At 39.3% G+C, this 18,880-nt stretch overlaps 1 protein-coding gene across 1 annotated transcript in view; it reads right to left on the reverse strand.

Annotated features, from left to right (window-relative positions):
• Positions 1–3,950: 3,950 nt before the first annotated feature.
• Positions 3,951–18,880, reverse strand: part of SLC6A15 (solute carrier family 6 member 15) — a 61,794-nt gene continuing 46,864 nt past the window's right edge. Inside the window, exons 9-12 of the mRNA XM_089652362.1 lie at positions 15,827–16,019; positions 12,197–12,356; positions 10,283–10,445; positions 3,951–8,389 (exon numbers count right to left, since the gene is read on the reverse strand). Of these exons, the coding sequence (XP_089508488.1) occupies positions 8,012–8,389; positions 10,283–10,445; positions 12,197–12,356; positions 15,827–16,019 (894 nt within the window). The 3' untranslated portion in view covers positions 3,951–8,011. The remainder of the gene's footprint in view (positions 8,390–10,282; positions 10,446–12,196; positions 12,357–15,826; positions 16,020–18,880) is intronic.

Consider the following 18,880-nt stretch of genomic DNA (forward strand, 5'->3'; position numbering starts at 1 on the left):
GAAAAAACCTAGGACTAGTGGGTTTCTAGAGGAGTTTTTTAGCTGAAAATATGCTTTAACGCTGAAAAAAGCGGCAAAATGCAGTAAAGCATCGCACTCCGGTGTTTTTGGATTCCCCCCAATTTTTTTTTTTGGTAAAAAAAAAAGCTAAAAAAAACACTAAAAACACAAAAGCAGGAACATGCAGCTGAATGCTAATGCAAAAACGCTAATGCAAAAATGCTAAAAAAAAGCTGAAAAACTCACGTTTTTAACATGACTTTACACAGCTAACGTTACCAGCGTTATCAAAATGTCCAGTGTGCATGAGGACTAAAAATGCTGTTTTGTATTTTTTTAATTGTTTGGAGGGCAAAGTTTTACCTCATTCACTAAGCTCTGGGTAAAATGCCCTTGCAGAGTGCAACTTCCCTTGCAAAGTGAACAGTCTATTTACATGTAGTAGATCAAGCCCAATGTTTCTGATTGTATTGCAAGATGCAAAGAGCAAGGGGTTCGTGTAACCCAATGCAATCAATTAACCATTTATCATTTAATAGTTCATTGTTGCCAAACAAGTAAAAGCTCATAATGGTTGGTGCCTGTTACTGTTCACCATTCTTTCTTGCCTTACTGCAACAAATTACTAATTATTAATTATTATTAGTTGAAGATTGTAAAGAGTTTGGGGTTGCTCAGTTTGCAAGGGAAGATGTACCATGCAAGAGAACTTGCCCAAACACTTAGTAAATGTGGCACTTTTTTACTTTATAAAGGATACCCAGTCAAGTGCAAGGAAAAAAAAAAACAGCACCTATTCTTGCACATGATTGGAGGATGGAAGTCAACAGTGCTTCACCACATTCACTGAGCCCTGGTGGAAATTCCCTTGCAAAACGCAATTTACTTTGCAAAGTGAACCATCTAATTGCTATTAATAAATCAACCCCTTTAATTTTTTTATTGTTTCTCAGAGCTTTCCCTACAAGATTGCTATAGATTTGCATTGAACCATGGTCTATGGCCAAGAATCAAAGCAGAAAGATTGGATAGTTCCCCCACATAAACACTTGAAAACCATGATTATATCTTCTGCCCACTATCGTTTCCAGGTCTCTAGTAAATTTTGTAAAAAAAAAAGGGGAAGTTACGCTCTTCCTCAACCCCCCCCCCCCCTCTCTTCCACATTTATTTTTTAAAGGGGGGTACCTTCTTTTGACAGGTGCTCACTCCCACTTCCATTCGGATTGCCATGATGGACCCACCAAAAGTTCTCCCCCTGCCCCCTCAAGGCTGCGGGATCAATCACAAAGCACAACACATCTTGTACATGCGCATTGGGAAACTAGTTGTGAAGCCAAAAGGAGTCACAGCCAGCTGCCCACAGTTAACATGCAGGCGTCGAGAACCCGAAGACCAGTGAATAACTGGCTCGGGTGATGGCGCTGGATTCCAAGACAGGTGAGTGACTGATTCTTAAAGCAGTAGTAAACCACATTTGGAAAAAAAACTGGTTTCCCCTGCAGGATAAAGTCATAATGTTCTAGTATGCACCGCATATTAGCACATTATGACAGATTTGCCAGTGAAATGGATCCCTCCACAGGCACCCTGTCACCCGACAGGGAATCCATCTTCATCCTGTCTTTCTTCCAGGTTTGCAGGCTCTGGACGTTCGAATGGCTGAGCCGCGATGACCTCACTCCTGCCCATGTGCACTGGAGTCACAGCCGAGGCACAGCGCTGTGAGCATGCACCAGTAATGTCACTGGCTACCTACACGTAAGCATTATTATTAGCTCATCAAACAACAACAAAGAAAAATTCCCAAAACTGCAACAAACTGAATTATCATGTCTAACAGTTCACATTAAAAACAGGGGTTTAGTTTGCACACATTTTCAAATATTTTCAGTATCTCTTCACAGCATCCCAGTATTCTGCAGTTCCAAACTCTACACATTTTGAGAGCTTCCATAGTAGAAGCACATGTATAATAATGGATAGATTAAAGGCAGGTAAGCCTGGAGGGAGCCCACTCCTCCCTAAAAGCACAGGGGTGCTCTGGACAGCCAGCTTATACCACAAAGACAGCCAAGGTGTCAAGTGCGCACTCTCTCCACCAGGGACAGACTGACCATTTGAAAACTCGGGCACTGCCCGAGGGCCCGGGGTCAGTAGGGGGCCCCGTGAGATGCCCCTGGTACCTTTTTCATAGGCTTTTTTGAGTTTGGGCAAGAACACAGGGGCCCTATGATCCCCTATTGCCCGGGGGCCCCATGAGTTGTCAGTCCACCCCTGCTCTCCACTTTATCAACAGTGAAAACAAAGAACACCTGCCCCAACCTATAACTGGCCTTTGCAGCAAGGAGCACATGGAAGGATGATGCATGTCAAACAACAAAAAAAGATAAATTCCCAGCTCAACTTACCAACCAGCCTGCAACCAACTGAATTGTCTAACAGCTCACTTTACAAACAGGGGTTTAGTTTGCACACATTTGCAAATACATGCGTAAGCTGCAGAGCCTCTTCATGTCTCCCCAGTATTCTGCAGTTCCTAACTCTATAAAAAGTGCTGAGGGGGTGCAGTGGACACCTTTAGTACCATTGTGCTATATGCTGGGTGTCCAGTGCACCCCTGTGCCTTTAAGTAGGGGTGGGTTCCCTCCAGGCTTACCTGCCTTCAATCTATCCATTGTTATACATGTGCTTCTACTATGGAAGCTCTCAAAATGTATAGAGTTAGGAACTGCAGAATACTACGGTGCCGGAAAGAGGCTCTGCAGCATATGCATGTGTTTGCAAATGTGTGTAAACTAAACTCCTGTTTTTAACATGAACTGTCAGACAGGATAATTTGGTTTGCTGCAGGCTGGTTGGTAGGTTGAGCTGGGAATTTTTCTTTGTTGTTTGACATGCGTAGCTCTTCCATGTGCTCCTTGCTGCAAAGGCGAGTTTTAGGTTGGGACAGTTGCTGTTTGTTTGTACTGTAATTGTAGGCTTACCTCTAGGTATGAAACAACAAATGGCATTTAATCCCACTTTAAAGTACAGTTTTTGTAGCTGCTGACTTAATTTTTGCAAAACTGACTGAAATGCCTCTTTAATATAACACAGAATTGTTTCTGAACTGAAGCTGCAATAGCATATTCACTAATGGGCAATGTTGCAAGTGCATTTGACTTTATACAATATGTGTATGCATATACCCCTAAAAACTTCCATAAACTCATTGTATTTACTTTTATTTTGTCTAATCTCTATGCATTGAAGACAGAAACGTGGGATTTCCAAAAGGTGTCAGAATTAAGCTTCATTTTCACAAGCATCAGACCCAGAAGCCAGACAAACGAAGTTTGCTTCTGAGCTGCTGCAAGCTACTTTGAAATTGTTTTGCATTCCGTTGACTCGTGTGGGGAAGAAAAGAAGTTTAGATCCAAACAGCAAACGTTAAAGTGGATCTATAGGCAACCGTACACATCAGCATGAATACATTCACGACCTGATACAGCATACGGCAACAGTATACATTTTTTAAAAATCTGTGCCTATTCTTAATAGGCAGTTCTCAAGAAACAGTCAAGTGATATATACTGAGAGGATCATTCTGGGGCTGGATGAAGCATTTCTTCAGCTTTTGTTCCTGCAGAGTTGTATGAGTGTGATTGATTTTTATACTAGTTTAGTACAGATTGAAAGACATCAGTGGGGAGCCATGTTTGTGCTCAGTATAAAAACATTTATGTGATACAAGGTTCACGTTAAAAATAATTTGAAGAGGCAATTGAAAGCAAACTGTGTTTTACCTTACTCCCCAACCACTTGAACAGGCATGGGCACAGATTGACTTTGAATATTTGTACTCGACTTAGAACTTAAATATAATTTTGTTTGGAATTAACAACAATAAAAAAAATACACACAAGAAATATAATATCCTAATTAACACAAAAAATTGTAAGCAGCACCATGTTCTAATTTATGTTTAATAACACATACATTATAGTACAAATTAGGATTGATGAAACAAACCTGGTATAGAGGAACATGATTGTTATGCAAAATTATTAAATGCATGGCTGAATAACAAATGTTTTTTTTATTATATTTCAGCCTAGAAGGAAAAAAAAACATTGAAAAAATACATGTTTTAAATGTATTCATGTCACATGGTATATGCTTGCGCAAGAAATCAAAAATATGTTCTCTTTGGGTAAAAGAGAAATTTTGCTTCCACGGCTAGCTTAAACAAGTCATTTAGCTTTCAGACAGAGTATAATGTACATATTTACAGTACATGTAGATCGTATAAATATACTGATGTAACCACAATAAATATCAATTAAAGAGTTTGTTACAACATGGGAAAATAACTGCACAATGCATACTTTCCTTGAATCCCCACCATAACACACTGTAACCTGATTGTAGAAAACATAATTTTGTAGTTAACATCAAGCTTGTTACTCAAAATATACAATTTTATGTCATACATCCACAGCAAATAAGGGAAGCCAATGACATCCCACAACTTTAAGTGCTATACTTTCATTATTTCCACTAGTTATTTATACAGCTAATATATGAAAATAAAAAGCACGCAGATTTATTGAAACTAAAAGCCCAAATGCTATCAGGGCCAGTAAAATAAAAGTGCCCTATTGGCTTTATATTTTGTACAGTACAATCAAGTGCATGTATATATCATTAAAACTATCCTTTTTTTTTTTTTTGGAAAGCAGTAAAACAAATAATTTTGGGGTAGCTTTTGAGAAGCAAGGATGAGAAATAACCTATGATCCCAAATTAGGCTCAAACTACTATTCATTTTATGGAGCATGTTGCTTACAAAATAAGACTTCATTCAAATTCTCACATAGGGATTGATTTACTAAAGGAACATAGGCTTTTCCTTTTTCAAAGGAAATCACACTTTGAAGGGGAATTTTCCCCAGAGCTTAGTGAATATGGTGAGATTTACATGACACCCAATCATGTGCAAGGAAAATTAAAAAAAATGCATTTTGGCTTGCACATGATTGGATAATGGAAGTCAGCAAAGCTTCACCTCCTTCACTGAGCTCTGTGACTAATTCCCTTGCAAAGTGCAACTTCTCTTGAAAAGTGAATAGTCTGTTTGCTTTAATAAATCAATCCCGCAGTATCTGCAGATGTTTTGAATTAATTTCTGGCATGGTAAAAAAACAATATATATTTACTGGGTTTTAAAGGACATAGATTTGGATCAAACAAATTAAAGTTTTACTTTTAATATGGCAAACATTTGAGAAAAAAGAGTATAAAAATCAAATTGTGTTCTGCCTTTCCTAGCTGACTGAGTCAGCACTTTTGCTGCTAACCTTACAACAGCAATGCCCTACTTTTTCTTATTCTTACTTGGCGAAAGGGTTCAATAATGCAAGTCGTGCCTGACTACTTATTGTTAAAGAATCAGCAAAGAGCCAATCCTTGAAGGGTGACCCTAATTTCCTGCTGCCACTGAAATCTGCCACTTGAGGCTGTCTTCACCTCTGAGACACAACATAGGTATTATTGTCACCTTATAGGTATTATTGTCACCTTATCTTAAGGTAAAAATGGCATTCTAGACCTCAGCACAGCATCAAATTATGAATGGGACCTAATATATTTAAAATATATAATACATTTCAGAGAGACCTGTTCTATAGATTATTGTGGCCACCAGTCATCCATGTAAATCTTACTTCAATTATACTGAATTCAAGGCTGGTTCAAAAAAGAATTCCAGGGAAAAAAAAGTTTTAGTGACTATACAGTATGGATTGTTGTATCATTATATTCTGCATTTTGGTCTTAGATGCACTGAAAACTTCCATAATAATTATATTCCTGTACAAAAGTCTTCCACTGACATCAGCTTTCTTCTGTGAACAGTAGACACAGATAGCCATTGCACACTATGGAGTTGATTTACTAAGTAGAGCATGTTAACTTTGCGAAGCAAATTTTCATTTAGTTTAGTGAATGAGGTAACAAGAAGTGAAAATTTACTTTGCAAAGAATAGAAAATTAATAAAACTGTATTTTGTATCGCACATGGTTGAATGGTTGAAGGCAGCATGGCTCCACCTCATTAACTAAGCTAAATGGAAGTTCACTTAGCTTACTGAACATGTTTTACTCCTTTAGTAAATCAACCCCACCAGATTTTTGGTGACAGTAGGGGGTCTTACAGGTGCTTCTTATTGCAAATCAATATACAGCTTTGATATACAACTGGTGTTTAGACTCTAGTCACCTTTTAATTTGATTAATTTTAGAATTAATAAAAAATATATAAGTACAAATAAGTTTATATGACTTTAACAGTATTTTGTGCACTGACTGGACTTCAGTCCCAACATTCTACAGAACACATTGCTACAATAAAGTATATTTCAGCTTTTCTATCTCAAATGGTGGATGAATGAATTCCTACATTATTGAAATACCAATTAAAACATTCTGTATCTCTCTGAGGTACATTTGACTTAAGTGCCATATATTTATGTGTAATATATTTATGTAACATGCAACAGAGCAGGTGTCCTGATAGCCAACAATACATTTGTGGCGACTTTAATTTGCAAATATGATATTTAGCATTGAAAATGTAAGCACCTGACAATTTGACAATTTACATTCTTGACCATTGTTATTGCATGGTACTGTCATGTGACAAATTGGTAGTTTGCATAAAAAACTATTTGCATTATGCTTATAAATATGCCCTTTCTGACCTGGACATACATAGACTATGACAGAATTATGAGCTTTCACTATGGTATTTGGAGGCACAGACTACCAAAAAAAGTGTTAGTCTATGTAAAAGAGCTGCTTTTTGCTTTCACCAGTATCTTTAGCTATACGCATTACTAGTCAGAAAATGACACTGACAACATAGACAGGAAGCCCCTATCGTGGCATATTTGTTTTGTATATTACCAGTTCTGAGACATAATAAAAACTTGTACATTTGTACTTATGGATGTTATTAAAAGCTCATTACATAAGTGAACTTTTAATTGATGTTTAGTCATCCTTTAATCTGGACATGGGTTTAACAGTAATGATAATACATTTTGAGTTTGAAAATGGGGTAAATACGTAAGTGCTTATGTCCACTTTGAAGCTATTTTGGCACACATAGCATTGTCCTGATATAACCTTTCTTCTAATGAACATCCAATACAATACATTTGTAATAGGCCCAGTATGGTCATCATCATTAAATACATTGAGTTTTTGGCAACCCTAAGCCAACAATTTTTGCTGATATAAGCCAATTCTAGTCACATGTGAACACATTCAAAATGAAGGATAGAAACATTCCACTGTATATTGATCACTTTGTGACTCTGACATGAATGTGAATAACACTGATGAGGGAGCCAAAAAATAAACGAAAATATAATCACACAAAAATAACTTTTTGTGTTTAAAAACGTCAGTTGCTTTGTAGCCCTGAGCTTCAGCTGACTAATTAAGTCAAAAAAGATTTAGTACTAATAAGATACTGAAAATATCCATAATTCATGATAATACTGTAGCTCATACAATAACCATTCATATGGCTTAAAGGAAATACAGGGACCTGCAACTTACTTCTTTGTACAATCATTTATCTGATTGCGCCATCTAGCTTTCACATGCCCTTATTGGTTGATTGTATTGATAGTGTCAAGAAATATTCAATGTGTGTACAGACAATTGTCACAAACTTAGTTGTCACTTGATCTCAGGACAAAATTAGGCACAGAGAGGTAAGACACATACAGTAGTTAAGGTCCTAGAAAAGTGCTAAGGGCTAAAGCCAGATCCAGAACACAAAAGTCTTATGCCTTCTGGTAACAACCCACAATGCCCCTCACCCTCTCAAACTGTGTGTTCTCAGTCCTGAAACATTATTCAGCTGTCAGTGCTTCATAAGCATTAAAGCCAACCTCTTCATTGAAGAAGAGCTAGTGTGCATTGCCAAGGAAAAAGAACTGCGTTTTTATCATCCCCATTATAAGTCTGATTCAGGCATGTCTGGCATATCTGCCATCAAATACCCAATGCCATAACGTCCATTGGGAGCAGTGTCCACTTTTAAAGTTGGCGATCCACTTTGCTTTCTGTAGATGCTATTTCCAATATTTGGAGACGGCATCTCGCTTTGAATCTTCTCATGGATTAAACTGGCATCGTCTTCTTCTGGATTGGACAATTCCTTGATAATGCGTCCTCTTTTATAGGAGACGGAGGCCAAGCTTCCAGTGTTGTCATCAATGAGATTGAAGAAGCGAACAATAAACACCAGTGGAACTGGCAGTAGAGCGACTGCTATAAGTGACACACAAACAACAAGTCCCCAGGTTGGATAACTCAGACGTTCTTCTGTAGCCTAAAGCAGTAAAAACAGAAGAGCAGATTGTGAGGGAATGGGTCATCCATAGCATGTGTTGTATCCTTTCTATTGCTTTAAAAAATGACTATTAAATACATTGGTGGCACCTGCAGCAAACTGTATTTATTACAACCAGTCAGTATTTATGTAAGGGATTAACCAAAGTAACAGTAATAGTATTAGTATAGAAGTCCAATTGTTAAAAACTGTCTTGTAGCAAATATCACGGCCATTGAAAAACTTGTAATCCAAGATCCAATAATAATGTAATTGTAGGAGTTCCATCTGTATTACTATACAACTATCAATATTGTATTACATAGTTGCTTTCAGTGTTTAGAATGCGAGCATGGGGTTTCTACCTTCTCAATAGATTGCAGGTTGACACCTGTGACCATAGGCACATACCTCCAAGGGTATATGCTTTCAGTGTTAGTGATTTAGATCAACACATCTTGCAATAGGTGGATTTCATGTGTCATGACCTCATGCTACCTGTCAGTGGCCACAATGAGTGCATATTTATTTGCCATCTGGTAATCTATCTAAAAGAGTATGAAAAAACAATCCTGCTTTCAAAATGTCTTCCAAAACAGGTATCTAATGGGAATCTAGCATTTATTGCTGAAGGGTATTTCCCTTCCACTGATGTCCAAATAAGGAAATTGACATATTTTTCATTACAATTCTAATAAGGAGGAATAGTATCCTTTTTAGAAAAGTGATTTCACATGATAAGCATCCCCACTTGGAACACAGGCTTTCTGTTTGGGGGGTGGGATTATCTTCACTGGAAGTTGACTCATATGTGGTCCCGGGATTAGACTCAATGGCAAAGCTAAATCTTCCTTCTTTCCTTGGAAACCTGGTCTGCAAGGGAACTTGATGGATTCTAAGGAGATCTGATTCAAACATACAGATTTGCTCAGCTGTACCAGCAACCAATATCTCTAATAATGTCTGGTCTCCATTAAACATACACACAAGATATCAAACTTGATTGAGGTTGCATCCCTTCCTCACTATACTAAACTAAACCTTTTATCCCTAATGACAAGATTTTCCCTCACGTTCTGTCTTGGTATTCATCTTCCCGCAAGAGATGAGGGAAAGTCCTACACAATGGGGACACGGGCAGCAGCAAAAACCTGACAGTGGACTCAACAATCTGTATAAAAAAACTCACTGGAACAAGTATATCTAAAGCCCACACTTTATTTTTAATTAATTATGATTAAAAACCCTTTTTTGATGTCCCATTTGAGAGATTACCTTAACATTCTGTTCCAAAGACACAACAGAATGTTAGAAGAAATCTCTAGCTAGAGTGAATTCCCTTTTAGATACAAAAAGATGTGTCCCCAGTGGAAGATTTCATATCACCTCCTGTTCCAGTGATAACTAGGAAAACGTGGATTTCCTTTCACTTTCTGTCCTGGTGACAGTGATCAAGAGGACAACTAAAGAAGGTGAAATTCCCCAGCGGGGACACTTATGGCAATAAAATCCCTAAAGAGCATTTAACCCTTCCTTACTCCTACCAAAACCTAACGTTTGGACTTTAGATATACTTTAGTTTGGCTATGTAGAATGCAGTGAGCAAAGAGCAATAATTAATGGCAACCAATTAGCAGTCAGATTAACAAACACATTACTTACCATCTTTTATGGGTTTCTGCATATTGAAAACAGTCGTTACTCAGCGCATTATTGTCCTAAACTAAATTTTCACTTTCAATTTTGCCACATGCTCATTGCTTTAGTAATACAAACTCTTCTCTGAATAAGACCATTTCTTTATTTCCTGCACATTTTATTTCACTCCCCCATATTTCAGACATGCAATTATTTACACATTTAGCCTGTGTATCACAGTTTTGTAGTGCTCACCTTTTCAGCAATCCATGCATAGTAACCAGGTGGAGTAAATCCCATTTGGACAACACTTGCTATAAACAAAATACTTAACAGAATTGGAGAGATGTATTTCCACATATAATAATAGTATTTTAAGGGGGTGAATCCAAGCATATCCCTTAAATCATCCATGAATCTGAAAAGATAAAAATGGTAAGGTTACATAAAATATAGCAAATAGGGAACGACAAAGCTAAAATAAAGGTAAGGTAGATTAATGGTAAAACACTGTATAAGGGTAAACAGCAAGAATAAAATCTGTTCAGACAATACCCTGGAGAATCTTTTTCGAACAGTTACTGCACAATATAACAGAAGATCACTATCAACTCTAATGTAGACATGTAACATCACATTTTGTATCTGTTCATCACATGTATCTGACAATCTCTGGTACTTGGTAGCTAAATCCAGCAACATAACAAAAGTGTGAGTGTGTGTAATAATCTTTATACAAAAGCAGTAAAATAGTCAATGCAGATAAAACAGATTTTACTATGTTACCTGGTAAAAAAAAGTATCTATTATTATTATTATTACAACTATGTCACTTACCTACTATGTTACCTTGGAAAACTATTTGTTGTTATTAGTGATACTCAGTAGCCCCCTAAAGTAATCTTGTCACCAAACTAAAAGTCCCTTTAAAAGTTATAACTATACAGGACATAGTAGTGAAGTAGGGTTCGATAAGGAAAAAACTGAGTGCTTTGAGGGAACAGGACCCAGACTATCAGTTAGCACTCAAACTGGCAGTTTCAGAAGAAACTTTACACTGGGATTCCATTTACACAAAAATTATATTTGGTGGCACAGAAAGTAAGAGAACTATTTACTTTTTGTATTACAGTTACATTTTTTGAAGGAACTTTTAGTTTGGTGACGGTTATTTTAAAGTACCACTCCAAGATTTTATATTTTTGTTGTTAAATATTCAGTTCTGCCTTTTAGCACTGCTCACCCTCTCCATGCTCCAGCACTGACTTTTTTGCATGCTACAGGTTCTCTTCTGGGTTAACTGACGTCCAGTGTCATTCAGCTAACTTCCTGTGAGCCTAACCTGGGGCCAGCTGTTGAAGAGGACTTCTTAGGGAGCTAGCCTAAGAGTTGCTGGTGAGATTTCTCAAGGAGAAGTACAGTGTTAGCTTCCCGGCAAGCCTAAGGGTGGAATCCTATTGAGTGTGGAGCAAAGTGTGTGCCAGTGGTGTCACTAGGGAGAGTGATGAGTGATAGGTTGGTGGAGTCCAGGATGGATTCTACAATACCAGCACATAATGCTACATGTTGAAGTGTTGGGCACAGAGGAAGATGCCCACCCACAGTGTCAAAAGGAAAGAGGCATGTGAAGATGTGACAAAATGTGCTGTCTTAATGCAACCACAAATGTTTGCCCTCAATTCCTTTGTCAGCATTTATGGGGCAGAAGATCTCAACAGTGCCTGCTAAGATGCTGGTGAAGAGGAGAAGCCCAAAGAAGAGATAGAAGGGGAAATGGGGACTCAGGATTACCAGAAGTTGGGGTATTTGAAGATAATTCAACTATATGTACATCTGTGTTGAACAAAATATTTTGAAAGTGCATTCATTATAACCAGCACTGCAAATGCTGTATGCATGTGGCCCAACTTCTACTGTAATCTTTTTCTTATTTCTTGGTGCATTTGAGAAGATGCTCCAGAACAGAGAATGCAGTTTTTATACCATGCAAATAAATCTTCTACATAAAGATTCAGTATAAAGTTCTGCTATATTTTCCAGGTCTACTTGATGACTTCTGATCCTTAAAACCCTGAACAAGGGTTGCTATTTCACAGATCATTAGCAGGAAAATTTGACCATAACACATATAGGAAAACATACTGCTAGTCACAAGATTTGAACACTTACTTGTCTATCCCATATATCCAGGAAATAGTGATATTCTCCAAGATGACCACAACAAGAAGGGGCAAAGTAGCAGAGTAATCATCAAACATAGTAACAAAGTAGTTTCCTGACCGTTGTACAAAGAGGAGGCCAATGCAGAATGCAAGAAGGCAACATCCAACTTAAGGAAGACAAAAAAGAATGTGTTAATATCTTGACAAATGTGGCAAACATCAAATCTTCATGGTATTGTACTAAATGGATTCAACTGTTTGCAGTTTAGTGGTATCTTGAATGGTAAACCCAAGGTGGAAGAAAGTTGGGTACTTAGTAATTGAAATCATATTACCAATAATGTTATAGAACTCCCCCCTTAGGTGTTACTGATGAATTGGGTCCCCCTATAGTCCTGCACAGCCAGGCAATCTGCATTCTCCACACAAGCTTGCATCCAGAGTCAGAAAATCAGTCCTTGAGCTTTTGTTTTGTTGTTTATTGAGGGGATATAGAACTAGAATAGGGCAAGGGGGATATCAGATGTGCAAGGGAACTGATAACTGACGACAAACTTCCTGGAACTATTCACAAGCATCTCTTCGGTAACACAGTCTCTTCTGGAGAGCTAGCTAGCATTTCCCAGTTGTACCTTCCCAGACCCTAGATAAACTCCTCTTCACCCAGTAATGTGGAGACTGGTGAGCGGGGTATCTAGCTCCTGTCCCTTTAAATGGATAAACAGTCACTAGGGGGATAATCTGGTTTCCCACCAGAGTGCTCCTTCCCCTATCTGCTCAGTGTTGTGTAGGTGTACTCACTCAGATTCTATCCTGTACTGCTTGTGGGTTGGCTGCTCCTACCAGGCCTATCAGCTGGGCTGCTCCTTCCCTGCCATACAGATGGTCCTCACTCATGGGGCAAGTGAACTCCATATTTTCAGCCTTTCCAGCTCCAAGCTCACAGGCTCGCCCCATCCCACTAGGCCTCTTGGCAGCCTTCCTCCTCCAGCCTCACATCTTCCTCTCCTTCTTCCACCCAACTCCCCTACTGAGCAGGCTCCAACAATTTAAGGACAGTCCCAGCCCCTTGCCAAGCCTTCTGTTGGGGATTGGCTGAGGTCCCTCAAGAGTGCAGCCAGCCACTCCTCAGATCCACTCACTGCTTTCAAGGCCCTGCTCCAAAACTTTCAGAGCAGGAGAAAATTCCTGAGGGGCTGGCCTGCAGAGCCTCTCTGTCCTGACCACAATTTGACCCTTCTGGCACTTACACCTTAGCTGCTAACCAGCTCCTGTCTAATCATTTGGATATAGCTTCCCCCAGCTAAACTAGGAGGGTGCTACATTGTGATCATTGCAAATAATTCTGTATTGTTTGTGTAAGTACCTAAACATAACACTGATAATGTCGCACAATGATGTAAGAGACTAGAAGATTACAATAGATTGTACACATAGGAGGGGGCTCCTTCCATTCATCTCTCTTCTGAAAAGCAACTAAATGTATTAGATTTCATTATCAAGCACAGCCAGAATCGTTAGTCTGCATTAAATTTTATGTCCAACAAAAATATTTTTTTACATTTTGGACATATATTGGGAAACCACTTTGGATTTTTACTGTTATCAATGAGTCCATTGGAGAGATTTCCCCTCACTAATTGTCACGCCAGGCAGGAACTAAGCAATACACTACAAAAGGGACACAGCTGGGATTTCAGACTTCCCCTTTTTTACTGATGCTGTCTGAGATTCACTTCCTGTCTGGTGAAATTATTCTCATGATGGCAGTAAGAGTAAATATTTTTAACAGAGCCAACTCCCCCCCTTTTCTCTCCTTTATGCAAAATTAAAAAATGTTGAGAGAACATACACAATAGTTCTGACAGGGAACAGCATGACAGTGTATTGTGGTGCATGTGTGTATGGAGCCTAAGTAATAGATGCCAGGTACAGGTGAAACTCCAAAAATTAGAATATCGTGCAAAAGTTCATTTATTTCAGTAATGCAACTTAAAAGGTGAAACTAATATATGAGATAGACTCATTACATGCAAAGCAAGATAGTTCAAGCCGTGATTTGTCATAATTGTGATGATTATAGCTTACAGCTCATGAAAACCCTAAATCCACAATCTCAGAAAATGAGAATATTGTGAAAAGGTGCAATATTCTAGGCTCAAAGTGTCCCACTCTAATCAGCTAATTAAGCCATAACACCTGCAAAGGGTTCCGAAGCCTTTAAATGGTCTCTCAGTCTGATTCAGTAGGAATCACAATCATGGAAAAAGACTGCTGACCTGACAGTTGTGCAGAAAACCATCATTGACACCCTCCATAAGGAGGGAAAGCCTCAAAAGGTAATTGCAAAAGAAGGTGGATGTTCCCAAAGTGCTGTATCAAAGCACATTAATAGAAAGTTATGTGGAAGGGAAAAGTGTGGAAGAAAAAAGTGCACAAGCAGCAGGGATGACCGCAGCCTGGAGAGGATTGTCAGTAAAAAGCCATTCAAAAGTGTTGGGGACTTTCACAAGGAGTAGGCTGAGGCTGGACTCAGTGCATCAAGAGCCACCACACACAGATGGATCCTGGACATGGGCTTCAAATGTCGTATTCCTCTTGTCAAGCCGCTCCTGAACAACAAACGTCAGAAGCGTCTTACCTGTGCTAAAGAAAAACAGACCTGGTCTGTTGCTCAGTGGTCCAAAGTCCTCTTTTCTGATGAGAACAACTTTTTCATCTCATTTGGAAACCAAGGACCCAGAGTATGGAGGAAGAATGGAGAGGCACACACTGCAAGATGCTTGAAGTCCAGTGTGAAGTTTCCACAGTGTGTGTTGATTTGGGGAGCCATGTCATCTGCTGGTGTTGGTCCACTGTGCTTCATTAAGTCCAGGGTCAACGCAGCCATCTAACCAGGAGATTTTGGAGCACTTCATGCTTCCTTCCGCAGACAAGCTTTATGGGGATGCTGACTTCATTTTCCAGCAGGACTTGGCACCTGCCCACACTGCCAAAAGCACCAAAACCTGGTTCAATGACCGTGGGATTACTGTGCTTGATTGGCCAGCAAACATGCCTGACCTGAACCCCATAGAGAATCTATGGGGCATTGCCAAGAGAAAGATGACAGACATGAGACTGAACAATGCAGAAGAGCTGAAGGCCGCTATTGAAGCATCCTGGTCTTCCATAACACCTCAGCAGTGCCACAGGTTGATAGCTTCCATGCCACGCCACATTGAGGCAGTAATTGCTGCAAAAGGGGCCCAAACTAAGTACTGAGTACATATGCATGCTTATACTTTTCAGAGGTTCGATATTGTTCTATGTATAATCCTTGTTTTATTGATTGCATGTAATATTCAAATTTTCTGAGATTGTGGATTTGGGGTTTTCATGAGCTGTGAGCCATAATCATCACAATTATGACAAATCACGGCTTGAACTATCTTGCTTTGCATGTAATGAGTCTATCTCATATATTAATTTCACCTTTTAAGTTGCATTACTGAAATAAATGAACTTTTGCACGATATTCAAATTTTTCGAGTTTCACCTGTATGTAAACAGGGGCTTTAATAACAAAAATGTATGCTTTGGGATACGCATGTTCAGTTGCAAACCACACACACTCAAAAAACAAAGGCAAACTTACCAGTGAGAGGCTCCTTTCTTATTTTAAATGTGTCCACTAGGGGAGTTGTAATTCCTTCAATTGTTCCAAACATGCTACCAAGACCCAAGTTTACTAACATGAGGAAAAACATCACTGACCAAAAAGGTGATGCTGGAAAATGTGTCATTGCTTCAGTAAATGCAATGAAAGCCAAACCAGTCCCTTGAACAGACTGCAGAGAGAAGAAGGTATTAACATGGATATTAACACGGATATTGTTAACATGCAATTCTCAAATTATGTTGTCAAAAGTCAAGTAACCTGCACAGAAGAAAAAAATTAAAATCCGTATGTTTACTATATATATGAGCAAACTTTCAAATTAGTTAAATTAATTTTGTAATAATATTTTAATCTAAATGTTCTAATCAAAATGTTAAGTACACAAACATAATTAGTACACCTAAATTTATTAGATGTACGGTACATAGTATCTAAGTTATTGGGGTAAGGACCTGATTTCTACTTGGCATCAGCCTTTTCCAATTTCTTGTAAAGCAGAAATATAAACACAAATGTAGTGCTCACACAAAGCCTAAACACAGTAACTAATTAAAAGCAACAGGTATATACAGTGGCAGGAAAAACTGTATGTAAACCTTTGAACCCCTTGGAATTAACTGGTTTTCTGCAGTAATTTGCCATAAAATGTGATCTTCATCTAAGGAAGAATAGACAAACACAATGTGCTTGAGCCGATAACACACAAACAATTCAATTTCTTGTGTCTTTATTGAACACACCCATTAAACATTCACAGTGCTGGAGGAAAAAGTAAGCAAACCCTTTGTTAAAAATTACTTCAAGCAAGAGCTTTAGGTAGCTCTGTATGAGACATGCACAATGTTCAGAAGGAATTATTGACCATTCCGCTTTACATAACTGCTTCAGCTCAGACACATTTGTAGGATGTCTCGTGTGACCTTTTGTGAGGTCATTCCACAGGATCTCAATCGGGTTAAGGTCTAGGCTCTGATTGGCCACTTCAAAAGGCATATTTTCTTTTTTCCTGAATGCAATCTGTGGTGGATTTACTTGCTTAGGGTCATTTGTCCTGCTGCATCACACAACTTCTACTATGCTTCACCTAGCAGACAGCCACCCTGTTGGATATTTTGGTAAACTTGGGAATACATTTTCCCCTCGATGATGGCAAGTGGTCCAGATCCAGAGGCACCAAAGCAAGCCCAATCATGATATTCCCTCCACCATACTTCACTGTTGGGTTGATACTTTGATATTGATATGTTGTGCTCTTATTGTGCCATGTATTGTGCTGAGTATTCTTCCTGAACAATTCAACTTTTGTTTCGTAAGTCCACAAAACATTTTCCTAGTAGCGTTGTGGTTTACCAAGGTACTCTTTGGCAAACTCAAGGTATGCAGCAATTTTTTTTGGAGAGCAGCGTTGTAAGGGATTTCCGGCAAAACGAATCACGATCGGAAATGTGCATGCGCATAGAAATTCCCACAGGAGAATTGCCGGTTGTGCACATGCGCGCAGAAATGCGCGATCGTGCACACTCACCTGCACAGGCACGGCGAAGGTTGGCGCCACAAGGCCTATTTAAGGAATGTCTCTGCTCATGTTCAGTGCTGACTGGTCTTCAGCTCCCCCGTGTCCTGCTTGTTCCTGTGTGATTCCTTTGTTGCTGACTCGGCTTGTTCCTCACCTGACTCTGATTGCTCTCCTGATTGAAGTCACCAAAGATCCATTATCTCCTGCGCTCAAGGACTCAGATCACACAGGCGTTAGTGACAAGCAGCGTGTTGTGCATTCATCCACTGGTGATCAGAGGTTGTGCAGCTCTATCATGAAGCTGGGGAAGCTTAATAAAACTGTAGAGGAAGATGAAAGAAAGAGCGCACAAACCTTGCGCATTACCTCAATAAATAGTGACTAATTTTATTAATAAGGAAATATACTCACAAAATGATTGTATAACAGGCATAAGTAACCATAATCCAAACAGGGTTACAGGTAAATCAAAAAGGGGGGGGGGGTATGAAGGCTAATGCGTTTCGAAGGGTGCTCCCTTCTTCATCAGAGCTGGGTTTGGCAGATAGAGACTTCAGTATGGCAGAGTTCCCATGGCAAGGAGATATTCAGCCACTGAGTATCAGTATTACAGAAGGACTAAACAGGCTGAACTGCTGTAATACTGACACTCAGTGGCTGAATATCTCCTTGCCATGGGAACTCTGCCATACTGAAGTTTCTATCTGCCAAACCCAGCTCTGATGAAGAAGGGAGCACCCTTCGAAATGCGTTAGCCTTCATACCCCCCCTTTTTGAATTACCTGTAACCCTGTTTGGATTATGGTTACTTATGCCTGTTATACAATCATTTGTGAGTATATTTCCTTATTAATAAAATTAGTCACTATTTATTGAGGTAATGCGCAAGGTTTGTGCGCTCTTTCTTTCATCTTCCTCTACTGCTCTCCTGATTGATACTGGTTCCTGACTTTGGCTCTGCTCCTGGCCTTGGCTTTTCCTTCTGATTCTGTACTGTGCTGCCCTACTGTTGATGACCCCGGCTATTCCATGACACTGCTCCTGTCTCTTGTCCTCACTATCTGCCTTGCTCTGGTGCACGCCTGGCAATCTACTAAATCTGCTCTGCCTACTACTACTGTGCCAAAATCAGAGGATCATCAGCCTTCCAAGGTCATCATCTGCAAGAGCTGCAAACAACAACTACTGGCGCTCTTGTTCCCCTGGGTCCTAGACTCCCTCTGTTCCAACTCCAGCGGGGTCAGGGCTAGTGACACAAGTGAGACCGACCTCATCATTTCAGTCTCCCATCAGGTACGTGACAAGCGGCTTCTTCCATAGTGTTCTGCTTCAATTCAAAGAAGGTGTGGTAGACTCTTGAACAGAAATGTTTGCCAGTTCCAGTGATGTCTTCAAGCCTTTAGCTGTTACTTGTGGGTTCTGCATTGTGCTTTGGGAGTTGTCTTGGCTGGGCACCCACTTCTAGGAACTGGTCAGTTGTCAACTGATGGATGTTAAAACACTTTGAGATTGTT

This window comes from Staurois parvus, unplaced genomic scaffold (genome assembly GCF_062004578.1).
Source record: "Staurois parvus isolate SC_StPar_1 unplaced genomic scaffold, SC_StPar_1.0 ptg000025l, whole genome shotgun sequence".
Taxonomy (NCBI): domain Eukaryota; kingdom Metazoa; phylum Chordata; class Amphibia; order Anura; family Ranidae; genus Staurois; species Staurois parvus.